Consider the following 16,771-nt stretch of genomic DNA (forward strand, 5'->3'; position numbering starts at 1 on the left):
GTGGGATAATGGTGCTGATAAGAAATTTTATTTACACATTTTTTTCAAACTCAGAAGTGATGGATTTTAATTTTCTCTGCATATTAGTTTGTAAGATTTTTCTCTTCCCACTCCACAAATTTAGGACACATGAGCAGAATCCTTTTGACTTTCTGAAATCCCAAAGTCCTTCTGGAATTCAACTGGAGCAGAAGCAAAGGGATGCCAGGAACTCGGAGCAATGATGAGGTGAAGCTGAGGGATTCCACTCAGACCTATCCAATCCCTGCTCTGTCCAGATGAGCAGCTTTGAATGTGAGGGGAGAAGGGGCCAGGTGAGGTGGAGACACAGAAACTGGGCAGCTATCAGGATAAATATCACATTCAGCCAATGGGCCATGTTCAGTCAGCAATTTGCCAGCTGACTGAACATTCCATTTTCATTTGTGATGCTTCTGCAGGAGAGCAAAAAGCATTCCTGGGCACCTGGATTTGCTGAATTGGGTTTCTTGTCCTGAAGCCTAAAGGGAGAATTTTTTTTAAGAAAACAGATGGGCTGGGAAATGAGTAGGCATTATTGGGGGGGGGGGGAGAGACATGTGATGGAGAGAAATGATGGCTTGTGGGTTTTCTTTTTTATTTTATTTTTTTAATTATGGGCTGAAGCTTTGGACACCACAGCAACTCAAGTTAACTCTGCCCACTTTGCATACAGTAGGGTCTCAAGCTGAATGTCTGGCATCTCCAGTTAAAGAACTGGGTCTCAGGGCTGGGAAGGGAGGTTTGCCAGAGACCGGGTGCCAGCTGGATCAGACCAGCCTTCCCCAGGGCTCAGTGGTAGAGCATCTGCCTTGCAAGCAGAAGGTCCCGGGTTCAACCTCCACCCCTCCATGCAAGGTACAGAGGGACTCCTACCAGAATCCTTGGAGAGCTGCTGCCAGTCAGTGTAGAGAAATACTAGGCTAGAGGGGCAGGAGGGGAGCCCCAAGAAGCCTCTGGCTGGTGAGGAGACCCCTCCCCCCCCCAGCCTGAAGAGGTCCCTTCAGAGCTTCCTCGGAAACTCCTGTGATGGACAGCAATCAGGCTTGGCTCTTCTCAAGATATCCCTGGGACACCAAAAACCATAAATAACACAGAAAAAGGCCCAAAAAACTCTAAAGGACTACTTTGAAATAAATTTAAAGGCTGATGTAGAAAAAAGAGTGATCTGGGACGCAAGTAAAGCTGTGATGCGAGGATTCCTAATTCAACAAAATTCAATAAAAAAGAGAAAGCAAAATGAGAAGAAGGAAAAGATCTTGGAAAAGATAAAAGAAGGAGAGAAGAAATTAAGATCAAAACCAAAGTCCCAGGAGATTTTGAGAGAGATTAAGTTATATCAAACACAATATATGGAATTGATGAATCAAGAGATTGAGTGGAAGATAAAGCAAATGAGACAAAAGACATTTGAATCTGCAGATAAATGTGGCAAACTTCTGGCTTGGCAATTGAAGAAAAGACAGAAACTAAATACAGTCACAAATCTAGAAGTGGATGGAAAGAATATATCCAAACCCAACAAGATTAGAAACTGTTTCTTGAGTTATTTTAAAAAATTATATTCACAGGGATCACAGAATGAAGAGGACATAAACGAATTCCTTAAAAAATATGGATTACAAAAAATCTCTCATCAAAGTAAGGTGGATCTAAACCAGAGAATAACAGAACAAGAGATAGAGGGTGCCATTCAGAACATGCAATTGGGCAAATCTCCTGGACCAGATGGACTGACTTCCAGATACTACAAAGCTTTGAAGGAGTGGTTGGTTCAACCGTTAAAGGAAGTCTGTAACGAGATTTTAGAGGGGAAAAGGGCGCCAGAATCGTGGAAAGAAGCTTATATTACACTCATACCAAAGACAGAGACTGAAAAGACTCAACTCAAGAACTACCGCCCAATATCACTACTTAATGTGGATTACAAAATCTTTGCAGACATTTTGGCAAAAAGATTGAAAAGAGTGTTGATGGAGAAGATTAATAAGGACCAAGCAGGCTTTCTCCCAAAAAGGCATTTATCAGATAATGTGAGGAATATAATAGACATTTTGGAACTATTGGAGGTGAATATAAACACTAAAGCAGTCCTGATATTTGTGGACGCGGAGAAAGCCTTTGACAATATTTCTTGGAGTTTTATGAAAAAGAATCTTCATGGGATGGGGGTAGGCCAAGGATTTGAGAATGGTATGGGTGCGATATACTCTGAACAAAAAGCTAAGTTGATTGTAAATAATGTGATAACTGAAGAATTTAAGATAGAAAAAGGGACACGACAGGGGTGCCCAATTTCCCCATTGCTTTTTATTTCTGTTCTGGAGGTGTTGCTAAATATGATTAGAGATGACCAGCAGGTTAAAGGTGTACAGGTCGGAGCTAAACATTACAAGTTAAGGGCCTTCGCAGATGACTTAGTACTAACTTTACAAGAGCCAGACACTAGTACAAAAAGGGTGTTGGAGATAATTCAACAATTCGGCCAGGTAGCCGGATTCAAACTGAACAAACAAAAGACTAAAGTTTTAGAAAAAAAACTTAACAGCTATGGAGAAGGAGAAATTTCAAGAAGAGACAGGTTTGACAGTGGTTAAGAAGGTGAAATACCTAGGGGTTCACTTGACATCTAAAAATTTGAACTTGTATAAAGACAATTATGAAAAATGTTGGTCAGAAATTAAAAAAGATCTAGAAATATGGTCAAATTTGAAATTGTCAATGTTAGGCCGAATTGCAGTTATTAAGATGAATGTATTGCCTAGAATGTTATTTTTGTTTCAAACTTTGCAGATTCTTGACAAGATGGACTGTTTCAAGAGGTGGCAGAAAGATATTTCGAAATTTGTCTGGCAGGGCAAAAAGCCCAGAATAAAATTTAAAGTACTTACAGATGCAAAAGAAAGAGGGGGATTTGCCCTGCCGGACTTAAAATTGTACTATGAAGCAGCAGCGTTTTGCTGGCTGAAAGAGTGGATGCTCCTCGAGAACACAGATATCTTGGACTTGGAAGGTTTCAATAATACATTTGGCTGGCATGCATATCTATGGTATGATAAAATCAAAGTGCATAGGGCCTTTAAAAATCACATTGTCAGAAAAGCGTTATTTAAGGTTTGGATAAGATATAAAGACTTGTTGGAAAACAAAACCCCTAGATGGTTGTCACCCTTGGAGGCTAAGGCATTGAAGAAACTCAATATGGAGGCCGAATGGCCAAAGTATTGGGAAATCTTGGAACAAGATGGAGATAAATTGAAATTGCAGAGTCATGAGAAATTGAAACCTAAAGTAAGAGATTGGCTCCATTATTATCAAATAATGGAGGTTTACAAACAAGATAGGAAAATTGGCTTCCAGGTGGAGAAATCAAAATTAGAAACTGAATTGTTAGAACCCAATACCAAGAATTTGTCAAGAATGTATAACTTGCTGCTGAAATGGAATACACAAGATGAAACAGTTAAATCGGCTATGATTAAGTGGGCACAGGACATTGGTCACAATATTATGTTTGCTGACTGGGAATGGTTGTGGAACACCGGTATAAAATTTACGGCATGTAATGCCTTAAAGGAAAATGTTATGAAAATGATCTACAGGTGGTACATGACCCCAGTCAAGCTAGCAAAAATTTATCATTTGCCTGATAATAAGTGTTGGAAGTGTAAAGAAACTGAAGGTACTTTTTATCACCTTTGGTGGAGGTGCCCGAAGATTAAGGCTTTCTGGGAAATGATATATAATGAAATGAAAAAGGTACTTAAATGTACTTTCCCTAAGAAACCAGAGGCCTTTCTCTTGGGCATTGTCGGCCAATTGGTGTCAAAGAAAGATAGAATTTTCTTTATGTATGCGACGACAGCAGCAAGAATACTCATCGCAAAGTATTGGAAGACACAAGACCTACCCACCGTGGAAGAATGGCAGATGAAAGTGATGGACTATATGACACTGGCTGAGATGACTGGCAGAATCCGTGATCAGAGGAAAGAGACGGCGGAAGAGGACTGGAAGAAATTTAAAACTTATCTTAAGAGCTATTATAAAATTGATGAATGCTAAAATGCCGAGGTGCTGAGAGAAAAGGGGAAACAGTGACATAAGATTAAGTTAGAGAAAGGACTAAGAGGACATATATTTGATAAAATTGCTCAAAAGCTGCTGAAATAATTTTGCAAACAGGGATGCAGAAAGGGGAGGTATGGGGGAGTCCGAGAAACGAAGGTTATGGAAAAAAGGTTGTGAAATTATACATGTTTGTTTGTCTTTTTATTTGTTTGTATTGTTTAAAAAATGCTGTAAAACCAATAAAAATCTATATTAAAAAAAAACATAAATAACACAGAAATGGGGGAAAGGCTATGGCCAGACAATAGCTGATGTCATAAAATTTACCTGTGTCCAGGGGTGTAGGAAGGGGGCGGGGGAGGGGCGCCCCGGGTGCCATCATGGAGAGGGTGACAAATGATCAAGGAACAATTACTGCCCTACTAGGGTGGTTCATAAAAAACTTTTTTTTAATAAAAGTGCCTGCTCCAAAGGTCTTATCTTAGTACACTAGGGATTATATAGCTATATGTGAAATTCCATGCATATCAGTTAATAACTCGACCCTCCTCCACGAAAATAGCTGTTTACTTGGGTTGTTTCCCTATGTCATGAAGGCTGAAATTTCCATTCAGTGGAGCAGGGTCAAGATATTAACTGATATGCAAGAAATTATATAGCTATATAATCCCTAGTTTAGTAAAATAAGACCTTTGGAGCAGGCATTTTTTTAAAAAAGTTTTTTATGACCCGTCCTACTGCCCCACCCTCCACTTGGCTTCCCAGGTCCTGCAAAGTCGGCCTAGGGGAAGAAAATGAGACTCCGCGAGTAGACCAGGCCTGGCCTTGCCTTCGCCCCGCCCCCTGCACACAGCCGATTGGCCAGCTGGGTTGGGGGCGGGGCGAAGGTAAGGCAAGGCCTGGTCTACTCGGCCTCCTTTTCTTCCCTAGGCCGACTTTCTGGGCTGCTGAGGAGGCCTGTCCCTTCGGGCCCAAACCCCTCTCCGAAAAACCTTTGCTGCCCCCCAAAGTGGAGCGTGTGGGACAATGGCAGCGCTGCCGGCCCGCTTTGCCCGCGTGTGGCGCCGGGAGGAGCAGCTCGGCAGGCCGGCCTCCCCTTTGCCCCCAGCCTCCCCTGCGTGAAGCCAGGACCCCCCCCCCCAAAAAAAAAGCAGTTGTGTAATTAAAAGAAGATGAGAAAAAGCAGCAAAGCTATTCTGTGGCTAATTAGGGTCTATTAATGAAGTTCACACTTTTGACAACCAGTCTGATGCTTTTGCAGAAAAATATTCCTAGACGCAAGACTTTTATTTTTTATTTCTTAAGCCCTTTCAGTCTCCTATCTCAAGGCTAAGTACAGCAAACTGTACATTCCCACCCCTCTCCCCAAGGCTGGATTTTATTTACTTTTGTGTGCTGGTGTATCTGTGTCTCCCTTGTATCTCTTGCCTTTCCTTTGATATCTTCTGTTCTCTTGCCTTTCCTTTGATATCTATGCTACTGATTACTTCTGCTGTTTTAATTTTAGAGAAAGTGTTTAATTTAAAAAGGATCTGAACTATAGAATAACAGTGGTAACAATACATTGAAGACAAGTTAATCTTTTGGGGAGGGTGGTCCCAGAGCCCTAGCGCTCCCACCCCAAAGAGGATCAAATGGGCTGACTTTGGCACTCTTTTGTCCTCCCCTCCCCCAAGGTCTTTCTCTCCATCTGCGCTGGCTCCCTGCCTGTTACGTTACATGCGGGGAAACCCATGTGGGGTTCCTCTCTGTGTAAAGCCTAAACACAATCCATCCTGTAGATTTAAGTCCACAGTCGGCTACTTTTTATCAGAGGCGCAGAATCCATATTCCTTTGTAAGAAAATATGAAATAACGTAAAACCATTTTTGAAGGCAAAAAAAAATTAAAAAAATCAACGGGTAGGGGGGTGACAAGAAATTTTCTGCACCAGGTACCACCTGACCTTCCTACGCCTCTGCCTGTGGCCTTCCAAAAAATCCAAAGCTGAAGCAATTCTCCTTAGGAGTAATTTCATGTTGTGACAGACAGACCCAGAACCAATTAGCTGGCTCAGTGGAAAGCAACACGGCCCCCTCCGTGAATCCATAGGCGGGAGGGTGTTGCATCTCTCAGAGGCCAAGTCCCGAGGTGCTATGTGCTCCCATGGATGTTGTGCCACATACACTTTCAGAGATCCATGCTCCATCTGGGATGCCTGCTGAGCTACCCTGAAAAGCCTGCTTTTTATCTCCATCTATTGCCAGTTACTAATGGGATCTTGGAGCACATTTCTTTCTTTCTTTCTTGCTGTGGACAAGCATCAATCATATTCCCTCATTAAAGGTTTTCTTCAAATTATCATTGAAAGAAGAAGGAGACAGGCAAAAATCCATTAGCCGGGAGAGGCTCCCAGATTTAATTATTCCACTCTCTTGAACATTTTTACAGGAAGGAGAAGGTGGAACTGGGCCATGGAGCCTGACCCTAGGTCCTTTGGGAAAGGGCAACGTGGGGAGTTGTCATCTTGGAATGAAAGTCCACCGCTGGCTACTCATCACGGCTGCAGTTAATCTCAAGATTTTGAATACCAGTAGATGATGAGCAGCCATGAAAGAGAGAAGTTGTTCAGGGTGCAGAACCTCCTTCAGTCCAAGGGCCACATTTCCACATGGGAAAGTTTTCAGGGGCCAGAGGCAAAAGCAGACAGAGCAATGGGTGCAACTCTCACCTTTGCACGGGAGGCTGCATGCCAGCCACACAAAAGCCAGAGGTTCAGAAGAGCATTAAGAGCTCTGCTGGATCAGGCCAATAGCCCATCTACTCCAACCTCCTGTTCTCAAAGTGACTACCCAGATGCCTGTAGGAAACTCGCAAGCGGGATCCCATCCCAGTGTGAGAATACTCCCCCCCCCCCCATGGTTTCCAGCAACTGGCATTCAAAAGCAGGGCAGAGAAATAAAAGCATACACGCACCACACACAGCCTCTTTAAAATGATGAATTAGGTTAATCTCACACCTGCCAAACAAAGAATGAAATTCTAGCACTCTTTCAAAGAGACTTGGCAGGGGAATGGAAGCATCTTTTGGAGGCAAAGAAAACTTTGGAGAAACAAGAGGTCCGGTTTCAACAGAACACCAGTTTGGGAAGGATGGGGGGTTTGGCTGAGCCATGCAAAGATACAGCATACCTAGCAGACAGAAAATGTTGGCTGTTCCTAAGGGGAAATATTTGTGAGGAAGGGTCAGCCAGGCAGGGCATCAATAAACCAACGGAGACTGTACCCATTAGCACAGTTCCCTTATTCCACCCTCCAGTGCCTGCCTGACACATTCTTTTCTCCTCAGACTATTATGTTCTTTGTGGGAACTGAAAGTCCTGCAGCCTTGGCTGGACAGAGAATTATCATTCATTTTTATTTTACCTTTTAGGTACACTGAACACAGAAGTGACACTTGTTTTTGCTGAAATGAATACATATAATTCTAGGGAGGGTCTACACTAGCTGGCACTGCTGTAAGTGCCACATAAAACCCTTCTGCACCTGCAAGAAATTGATCTCTGGGTGTGGCAGCACCTACTCTGTGGAACTCCCTGCCCATTGACATCAGGCAAGTGCCTTCACTGTACTTTTTTCAGTGTCTGCTGAAAACATTTGTGATGAGACCAGCCTGAAAGCATGAAGACATGACATTTCTTCTGGTATGGGAAACATCTGTAAAAGGGAGCAGAGACTCCTTGTCTGGGTCATCATCATCTGAGCGTGTTCATTGATCGGCATCTCAGGAGGCTCTCAGCTAGGAGGGCAGGAGCAACCCTGGCCTGAGTTCTTGGACAGCAGCTGACAGCCAGAGTAGACAACACTGGGCTAAATGGTAGGAAAGCCAGACAGTGCCTGGAAGCAGGACAATCACTCCGTTGTAGAAAGTGCGGTTTGTATGGTCCCTGCTTCATAGATCCCTGGAATCTCCACAATAGATAAGGCAGGAGGTGATAGGAAAGACCTCTGCCAGAGCCCTGGAAAGGGCACAGCTAGCTGGGCCTCATCCACTCTTAGCTTTGCTCCGTGTTTCTAGGCACACGCCCAGGCTTTCCAGGTCCGTCTCCAAGCAGGGTGTTTGTTTGTCCCAGCACTTTCCCCAGAAAAACCCACATTTTACCGCTGAATTGGAGCAACCAGCTATCAGGTTCTGAGAATTGCTGCCTGCTCCAATTCAGCGGCAAAACACAGGTTTTCCAAGGGAAAGCACCAGGACAAAGCAAAGCGCTCGGAGCTGGGCCTGGGAAGCCTGGATGGACTTGTGCCTAGAGGGCCCCCAGCAAAGGCCTGTGCAGATGAGTCCTCAGCAGAGACAACGATGGTCCAGATCAGGCAGACAAAGGCGGTGGCCGCCAGATGGTGCCAAGCAGCAGCTTGCCCTCACTGGGATCATCTTCTCCCTCTTAAACCAAACCGATAAGAACGCAAGAACATGCAAACAGCCTGCTAGATCAGGCCTAGGACCCATCTAACCCAGCATCCCGTTCTCACAGTGGCAGATATCTGTGGGAAACTGGCAAGCACAAAAGCCCTCTCCCTGCAGTTTCTCGCAACTGGTATTCAAAGGCATCGCTGCAGAGGCAGAGCATGGCCATCCTGGCTAGCAGACATCCATAGCCCTCTCCTCCGTCATAAATTGGTGCAATCCTCTTTAAAGCCATCCAGGTTGGTGGCCATGGCTGCCTCCTGTGGCAGGGAGTTCCATAGTTTAACTGGACTGCATGAAGAAGTCCTTTCTTTTATCTTGCTTCACTTGGGTGGTTTCTATATCACCAAGCATTACATCTCAGTACACAAACCCTTTCTTCTAAAAAGGAATCTGAACTTCCTGAATTCCTTCCACTGGGAATGATGTGAGCACCACCACCAGCCCCAGCACAAATTAGCAGAGCAGAAGGAAGTGTGATCTGCTTACCGAAGGATTTCCTTTCGTGTGAAGAAAGTGCAATCCTGCAAATGAGACAAAAAGAGAAAGGAAACATGGTGTTTTCATTGGGAAGGTGGTAAGAAAAGCATTGATTGATTTGAGAGGGTGGTGGTGATATTGGATTGGATTGATCTTTATTACGGCCATTGGCCCATCACACGACAGTTTCCCATACCAACATAATGTACTTGAACCTCCAAATTTAAAACCGTCAAAACTTACAAAAAACAGACAAGAACCAAAGCAGAACAAAAACAAAAGACCAACATCATACGTTGCAATAAATTTGTAACATAACCATCACCATCTGCTCACAAATCAATAGAAGACATCAATGGTGATTCACCTAGTTACATCCTAAAACATAGATCATGGTTTAAAGGGATTTTCCGAGCCACACAGGAGTCCGTTTCTCTTCTTTAGGGATAGGACACTGATCAAGAATCTGGCAACAGTGAGTGATCTTAGGGGGTCATCATCATTTAATAGATATCTCAGTTTGGCTTCATTTGTATCATCGGCAATTCCCTTTAGATATTGGGCAAGAAACTTGCTCCTGGCCGATGAGTGAAAAGCACAGTCAAAAATTATGTGATGCAACGATTCCGGTGCCCCACAATTACAATCACATAAGAGCGATATCTGTCCATTGGAGAATCTATTTCTCAGCATGTTCGATGGGAAGGTGTTGAATCTTGCCTTTACAAAGGCATATCTATGAGCCGAAGAAGTTAAGGAATTCAAATAGTTTGGGAGCCTTAAGAGGGGTGATAAACCAAGGTTTAGAGGTGAGCAGGTACCATTGCCCAAGACCATTTTCTGCTGCAAGTCCATCTCCTCTAGTTTACAGGTTACTGTTCTTTTAGCTGGAACTATGTCCTGCTCTAGTAATTTGGATGGGGAGATTCCCATTGCCGTTATTTTCAGCTGTAAATTTTTTACCCATGGGCTCTGGAAATCATCTCTCCACATACATTGTATCAAGTACAAGTTTGGGAGATTGTGCCATAGAGATAACCAGTGACAAAGTATGTGCTTCCACAGAGCGTTTTCCAGGGATACAGTATTAAGTTCCATGCGTAACGCTGTATTACTTACACAGTTGGGCAGTTTCAATATCCCTCTTAAAAACTGATTTTGAATAACCTCTAAGTGAGATAGATTGACAAAAGTCCCCCAAATTGAGATGGCATAGGCAATTGTCGGGATCACCTTGGCCTTGAAGACTTTCAACGCCGATGGGATATGAAGGGCCCCATCGGTGAAGAAGAATCGCAAGATCGCCAAGGAGATAGCTTTGGCTCTATTTGTAACATAGGCTACATGGGCCTTCCATCTAAGGTTATGTTGTAACCAAACTCCCAAGTATTGGAATCTATAGACTTGTTCGATGACTCTCCCATCAATTCTCCAATTATGGAGTTTCCGGCTCTTTGAGAAAATTAGGATCTTAGATTTTCCATAATTAATTGTAAGGGAATTTGCGTTACAGTACGATCCAAAAAATTTTAAGGCCCTCCTGAGACCTACTCTAGAAAAGGAAAGGATGACTGCGTCATCCGCATACAGTAACAAAGGGCAGCGATAAAGTGCTAGGCGGGGTGCATGAATCCTTTCTTGAGCCTCTATTAGGGGAGTCCTCATATCGCTTATGAACAAGTTGAACAGGAATGGAGCCAATATACAACCCTGTCGGACACCTCTGTTAATGGGAATTGGATTGGTGAGATCACCCTCCGGGGTGAGTCTCACTCTAGCCGCTGAGTTCTCATGGAGTTTGATTATTAGCCAGAGAAGCCTTCTGTCGATGCCCCAGCGGGAGAGTTTTTCCCAGAGGATGCTCCTGGGGATACTATCGAATGCTGCCTTTAGGTCAATGAATGCCACACAGAGTTGGCCACCCTTTGGGGTGGAATATTTCCAGGCAAGATGCTGTAAAATTAGTGCTCTTTATTATTATAAGAATGGGGAATCTGTGGATGGGAATTAGGGACAATCTTAGGGAAGGTATTTTATTATTTGTTTTTATATCTCTTTTTTTTTTATCTCTTTTTATGTATGATTAAGGTATATATTCTAAAAATTGCTAAATAATCTAAATTAATGGATAATAATGAATTAAGGTTTAAAATTATTATAAAGAATCACATTAATAATTTATGGTTAAGTAAATTAATAAATTATGATTAGGACATTAAGGATAAAAACTTGCTTGAATAAACAATCGGAGTTGGAATACAATAAGGGGAGGCGTGGGGAAGTCATGAAAAGAAGTTATTGAAAATGAGACTTAAAAGGTGGAATTTTTTTTTTTTTTATGTCGTGTTTTGTGTTATTTTTGTGTGTGTTTTTGTTTTGTTTTTTTGTAACCTTTTGAAACTTTAATAAAGATTATTTAAAAAAAAAAAAAAAGATGCTGTAAAATTAGAATATGATTAATTGTTGACTGTTTTGGGCGGAATCCAGCTTGTTCGGGCCCAATTAATTTTTTCTCTTCGGCACATTGGTTAAGTCTGTTCAGCAAGAAGCGGGCATACAGTTTCCCCACTATTGAGAGCAGACTGATATTTCTGTAATTCCCCGGGTCATCTGGTGAGCCCTTTTTGTGGATTGGAACGATAACAGCGTCCTTCCATACTTCCGGGATCTTTCCAGAGTTGTTAACGGCATCGAAGATGGTCGCCAGAACTTTAGCCCACCAGTCCGCGTGGTATTTTATAGCTTCTGCCGGGATCAGGTCTGGCCCAGGCGCTTTCCCTGTTTTGAGTTTAACGATCAAGTCATGGATGTCTTCCGGATCGGTGGGGGGCCAGAGGGGAAGCTGATCTTGAAATTCATCTCTTGTGTTAGCAATACAGTCAGTTGTGGCAAAGTAGTTTTTTAAGTAGGATTCCCAAACCGGGGCAGGAATAATAGTCAAAGGGTATCTTTTAGTTCTTTTATTTACCAGGAGCCAAAATTGTCTGGAGTTCCGTGATGATGAGGCTTCTATGATTGCTCGCCATTGATTCACTTGCCATTCCTGTCTGGCTCCCTTTTGAATTTGCTTGTAGGCTGATTTTGCTTGGAAATATTCTTTTGGCAAGACCGTTGCCCCGGAGGCTTTATACTCTTTGTAGATGTTACCAAGAAGTTGTCTAGCCTGTTTACAAGCACTATTGAACCACAAGGCACCTATCTTCCTTTGTGTTTGATTTATTTTATGCGTCGGGACAGAGAAAAAAGACGTTAGATCTTCTGACAGATTCGAGAATAGTCTTAGAGTTTGGTCATAATCATAATAATTCTCGATTAAGCCTGAATATGCTTGTTTTAGCCCTTGTTGGAAATATGCTGAGTATTTTTGGGCCTGTAGTTCGGACCATTTTACACTTTTGATTTGCAATGCTGAGTTCGTAATCAGATGTGTTGGGTGCTTGTCTCCATCTGGGGTCCAGTCTATAGTCATTGTGGCGACCAACGGTAAGTGGTCGCTCAGTTGAATGTTTTCGACTTTAAAATGGGAAAATTTGGGGAATATGTCATGAGATACTAACATATAATCCAGGACACTGTTTGCAGAGGAGCTTATGTGTGTAAACTCACCCGGTACGTCTGGCGGGCAGTTCCCGTTTAGAATCACTAAGTTTAGACGTAGTACCAATTGGTAAAGAAGGGTTCCTGCTTCATTTACCCTTTTGTCTTTAGAAAGTCTTTGATTATGGAGGGAGAGGTCATTAATGAATTCTGGGGTTATCCACCATTTGGCTTTGATTAAAGACTCCCAGTTTGTTGCAATGCGAGCATTGAAGTCCCCTGCTATAACATTGGGTATATTGGGGTATTTGGAGGTGGTGGTGATAATTTCATTTATGAATCGCTTCCTGTGTGGCATCCAAAAACAGCTGGCATATAGAAAACATTTAAAACAATGGAATCTGTAAGAACAATTAGAAAACAATTACATATAGAGAAACAACTTAAAACAACAACAGCACAATTATGTTCTGTGTTTAAGAAAATGCTTTATTCTCTTGCTAACTATGCTGTTTTAAATGTGTGTTCTACATTTGACCTCCTTTAGTAATGTCTTATTTTGAAAACTTTAAGATAATAAAAAAGGTTTGCTGCATAAAATGTCTTGTTTTGAAATCTTTAAGATAAAAAAGATAATGGAGCAAGCTTTTTCCAGCTCTGAAGGGCAGGAGTCAAACAAGACAGGAGATTTCGACTAAACATCAGGAAGGACTTTCTGACAGTAATTGCTGTTCAGCAATGGAATGGTCTCCTTCGGGAGGTTGTGGACTCTCCTTCCTTGGAGGTTTTTAAGCAGAGGTTGGGTAGCCATCTGCCAGGGATGCTTTCTGGCTGAGAGGACCCTTGGGGGTCTCTTCAATCTCTATAATTCTATGATTCTATGATTTTACAATATTTTACTTTTTTGTTAATTATGTTGCTTTGAGTTTATATTTCATGTTTGATCTTCTTCTGTAATGTTTAATTCTAAAAATTTGATGTTTTAATGTTGATTGCAAACTACTTTGAGGTATTAATGTTAAAAATATAAAGTGGTATAGAAATAAAATGAATAAGAATAAGAAATAATAATTAAATAAAAACAGCAGGGATAAAGCTCTCTATTTAGAAGAAGAACTTATTCAGTAGTTGCCAAAAAGACAAGACTCTAAGAACATGAGCAGAGCATCTGCTGGATCTGGCTGTTAGTTTCTGTTTGCCACTGTGCAGTGCTTTGAGTCACAAGACTCTGTTTACATTCCAGAGACATTCCAGGCTGTTGGAAGTCTCACAGGAGACGGGAGATGGATGTGACGTTACTGGTTTCCTGTTCCTTTTTTTTTTTTCAATTGCTCTCTGCTTTCACAGAGAGAGGATGTGTTTTCTGTCTGCATAGCTAGGAAAATAAAACTCTTTGCAATGTAGCCATAAATTTCATCACTTCCGCATGCTGCTTTGATTCTCTGAGTAATGGGGAATGTGCCTGGAGCCTTATCAAAGGCTCAGGTCGTTAATCACGTCGGAGGCGATTCCGGAGGAGCTCGGCCAATCGCAGGTTCCAACATTTTTGGTTATGGGCCCAGAAGAACGGAATGCAGCTTATCTTCTCTGCATGTCAAGAAGATTGATGAGAGGTATGTGCTCTTGCCCCGGGAAGCCTGCCAGTCCTTTTGAACTTCTAGCCAAAGCACTGACCAATTGTGGCAGAAGCTCAGGGGCATGCAAATGCCTCAAGAAGGGTGCTTTTGGAATGCAGCTGCTTGTAAACAGACAGAGCCTGCTTCAAAATGACACAGAAGGCTAATGCCAGAATAATGGAGGCCCTTCAAAATGCAATGGCAATTCCGAAGCTCACAAAGAGGAATTATCAGGACTGGGTGCAGTATGCAGAAGCTCTGCTAAGAAAAGAGGGTCTATTTAATGTGATAACAGACGCCCCACCCCCCCAGCTCCAGTTACCGAAGCATGGGAGGCTAAGGATTCCAAAGCAAGGGGAACTCTGACGCTGATTGTGTCCCCTGAAGAGCTATGTCTTTTGCGTGACAAGGCCTCAGCCAGAGAGATGTGGGACAGTCTCCAACAGTCACATTTAAGAACAGAGGCGGGAGCTTCTTTGTACTTTTATGCCAGGTTGCATGATATGACACTTGTTGATGGAGCAGATGTACGTGCTCACCTCATGGAAATACAGAATCTCAGGCATGAGTTGCAACAGTGTGGAATCACCTTCCCAGAGGCTGTGTATTCCTTCATGATTCTACATTCTTTGGGTTCAAGCTGGGAAGTGATTGCCAGCCAGCTTGCTGTTTTGCCTACTGCTCAGCTAACAGTAGCGCATATTACTGCTGTGGTGTTGAATGAAGCGGGTCAGCATAGTGCTAGCTGTATCATCAAGGGGGAGTCCTCACAGACGTCATCCCAGAATGCAGTGCAACCACTAGATGGTGCCAAAGCTTTGAAGTCAGTGAAATGCTACTCATGTGGACGTCTTGGCCACGTGAAGAGGGAGTACAAACATCCCAAGGCCAAGACAACAGAGCAGCGCAGCGAAAGCTCAATGCGTGGAAAAGGCAAAGGCAAAGGGCCAATGTCCAGGACAACGCAACACAAGGCTATGGTCTCACGCTTCACTCCAAAGGTCCAGAAGACGTCTAGATCTTTCTTCATCATTGACTCGGGAGCGACCCAGCACGTCTGCAAAGACAAACACCTGTTCGTGTCCTTTACTCCGCAGGAAGGTGCTATTCACCAAGCGGATGACCACATGATCTCCAGTCAAGGCTATGGAACGGTTGTTCTTCAGAGCTTGGGTGCATCAATACGCAACATTCTTTTTGTTCCGGATGCTGCACACAGAGCTTTCCAATCCTTAACAGTAGGATTGTTGACTTGTCTGCTTAGCAAATTCATGCTAACTACAGTGTCAGGTCTTGAACATCTGGCAATGAAGTTTAGTTTGCCTAGCACACTTCTGTACAGTGTAGTGTCATAAAATGCTTCTTCAGTATCATCTACCTGATAACCTGTTGTCATTGGTGTGTCTACAGGGTTAGCATCCATCAGGCTTAGTTTGGTTAACACATCAGCAATTTTCTGTGACTGGTGTACTAAAATAATGTTGTTGTTTAGTTGTTTAGTCGTGTCCGACTCTTCATGACCCCATGGACCAGAGCACGCCAGGCACTCCTGTCTTCCGCTGCCTCCCGCAGTTTGGTCAGACTCATGTTTGTAGCTTCGAGAACACTGTCTAACCATCTCATCCTCTGTCGTCCCCTTCTTCTTGTGCCCTCAATCTTTCCCAACATCAGGGTCTTTTCAAGGGAGTCTTCTCTTCTCATGAGGTGGCCAAAGTATTGGAGCCTCAGCTTCACGATCTGTCCTTCCAGTGAGCACTCAGGGCTGATTTCCTTAAGAACGCTATTTGAAAGGCACTATGCATTACAGACAGAGATTTAACAATCAGAAGTCTGATGGTCTTGAGATATTTGCTGATGCGAGTTTTGGAAGTGATACTACAGACAGGAAAAGCATGTCTGGAGTTTGCTATATGTACAACCAGGGTCTATTTGATTGGTCGTGCAAGAAGCAAACAACAGTAAGCTTAAGTTCTTGTGAAGCTGAACTGAATGCACTGTCTTATTCACTTGTGGATTGTGAATGGTTGTTACAATTGTTTAAAGTCATGAGAATTCCTGTAAAGTGTCCAATCCAGGTTTATCAGGACAACAAAGCATGTTTGGCTTTGCTGACTTCTGAAGGTTGTAAGCAAAGCACAAAGCACTTGCAATTGAAGCTGCAACATGCTAGAGATTGTGTTCAGAAAGGACTCGTAACGGTGTCCTACATGCCAGGTAATGAAATTCATGCTGATTTATTGTCCAAGGATGTTTCGAAGGATCAACACTGTACCTATGTACAGAAATTGGGTTTGTACTGAGATTGTACTAACACACTGCCCAGTGATGTTCACAGAAAGGGGGAGGATGTTAGTTTCTGTTTGCCACTGTGCAGTGCTTTGAGTCACAAGACTTTGTTTACATTCCAGAGACATTCCAGGCTGTTGGAAGTCTCACGGGAGACGGGAGATGGACATGATGTTACTGTTTCCTGTTCCTTTGTTTGTTTCAGTTGCTCTCTGCTTTCACAGAGAGAGGATGTGTTTTCTGTCTGCGTAGTTAGGAAAATAAAACTCTTTGCAATGTAGCCATAAATCTCATCACTTCCACATGCTGCTTTGAT

General features: G+C 42.9%; 1 protein-coding gene across 2 annotated transcripts in view; it reads right to left on the minus strand.

Annotated features, from left to right (window-relative positions):
* Positions 1 to 16,771, minus strand: part of CIB2 (calcium and integrin binding family member 2) — a 49,736-nt gene that overhangs the window by 21,140 nt on the left and 11,825 nt on the right. Inside the window, exon 2 of one of the 2 annotated variants that reach the window (XM_080980860.1) lies at positions 9,026 to 9,060. The exons of the other annotated variant lie outside the window; for it this stretch is intronic. Within the exon in view, the coding sequence (XP_080836986.1) occupies positions 9,026 to 9,060 (35 nt within the window). The remainder of the gene's footprint in view (positions 1 to 9,025; positions 9,061 to 16,771) is intronic. 2 annotated transcript variants of the gene reach the window in all.

Source organism: Podarcis pityusensis, assembly GCF_964106645.2.
Source record: "Podarcis pityusensis genome assembly, chromosome: 14".
Lineage (NCBI taxonomy): Eukaryota > Metazoa > Chordata > Lepidosauria > Squamata > Lacertidae > Podarcis > Podarcis pityusensis.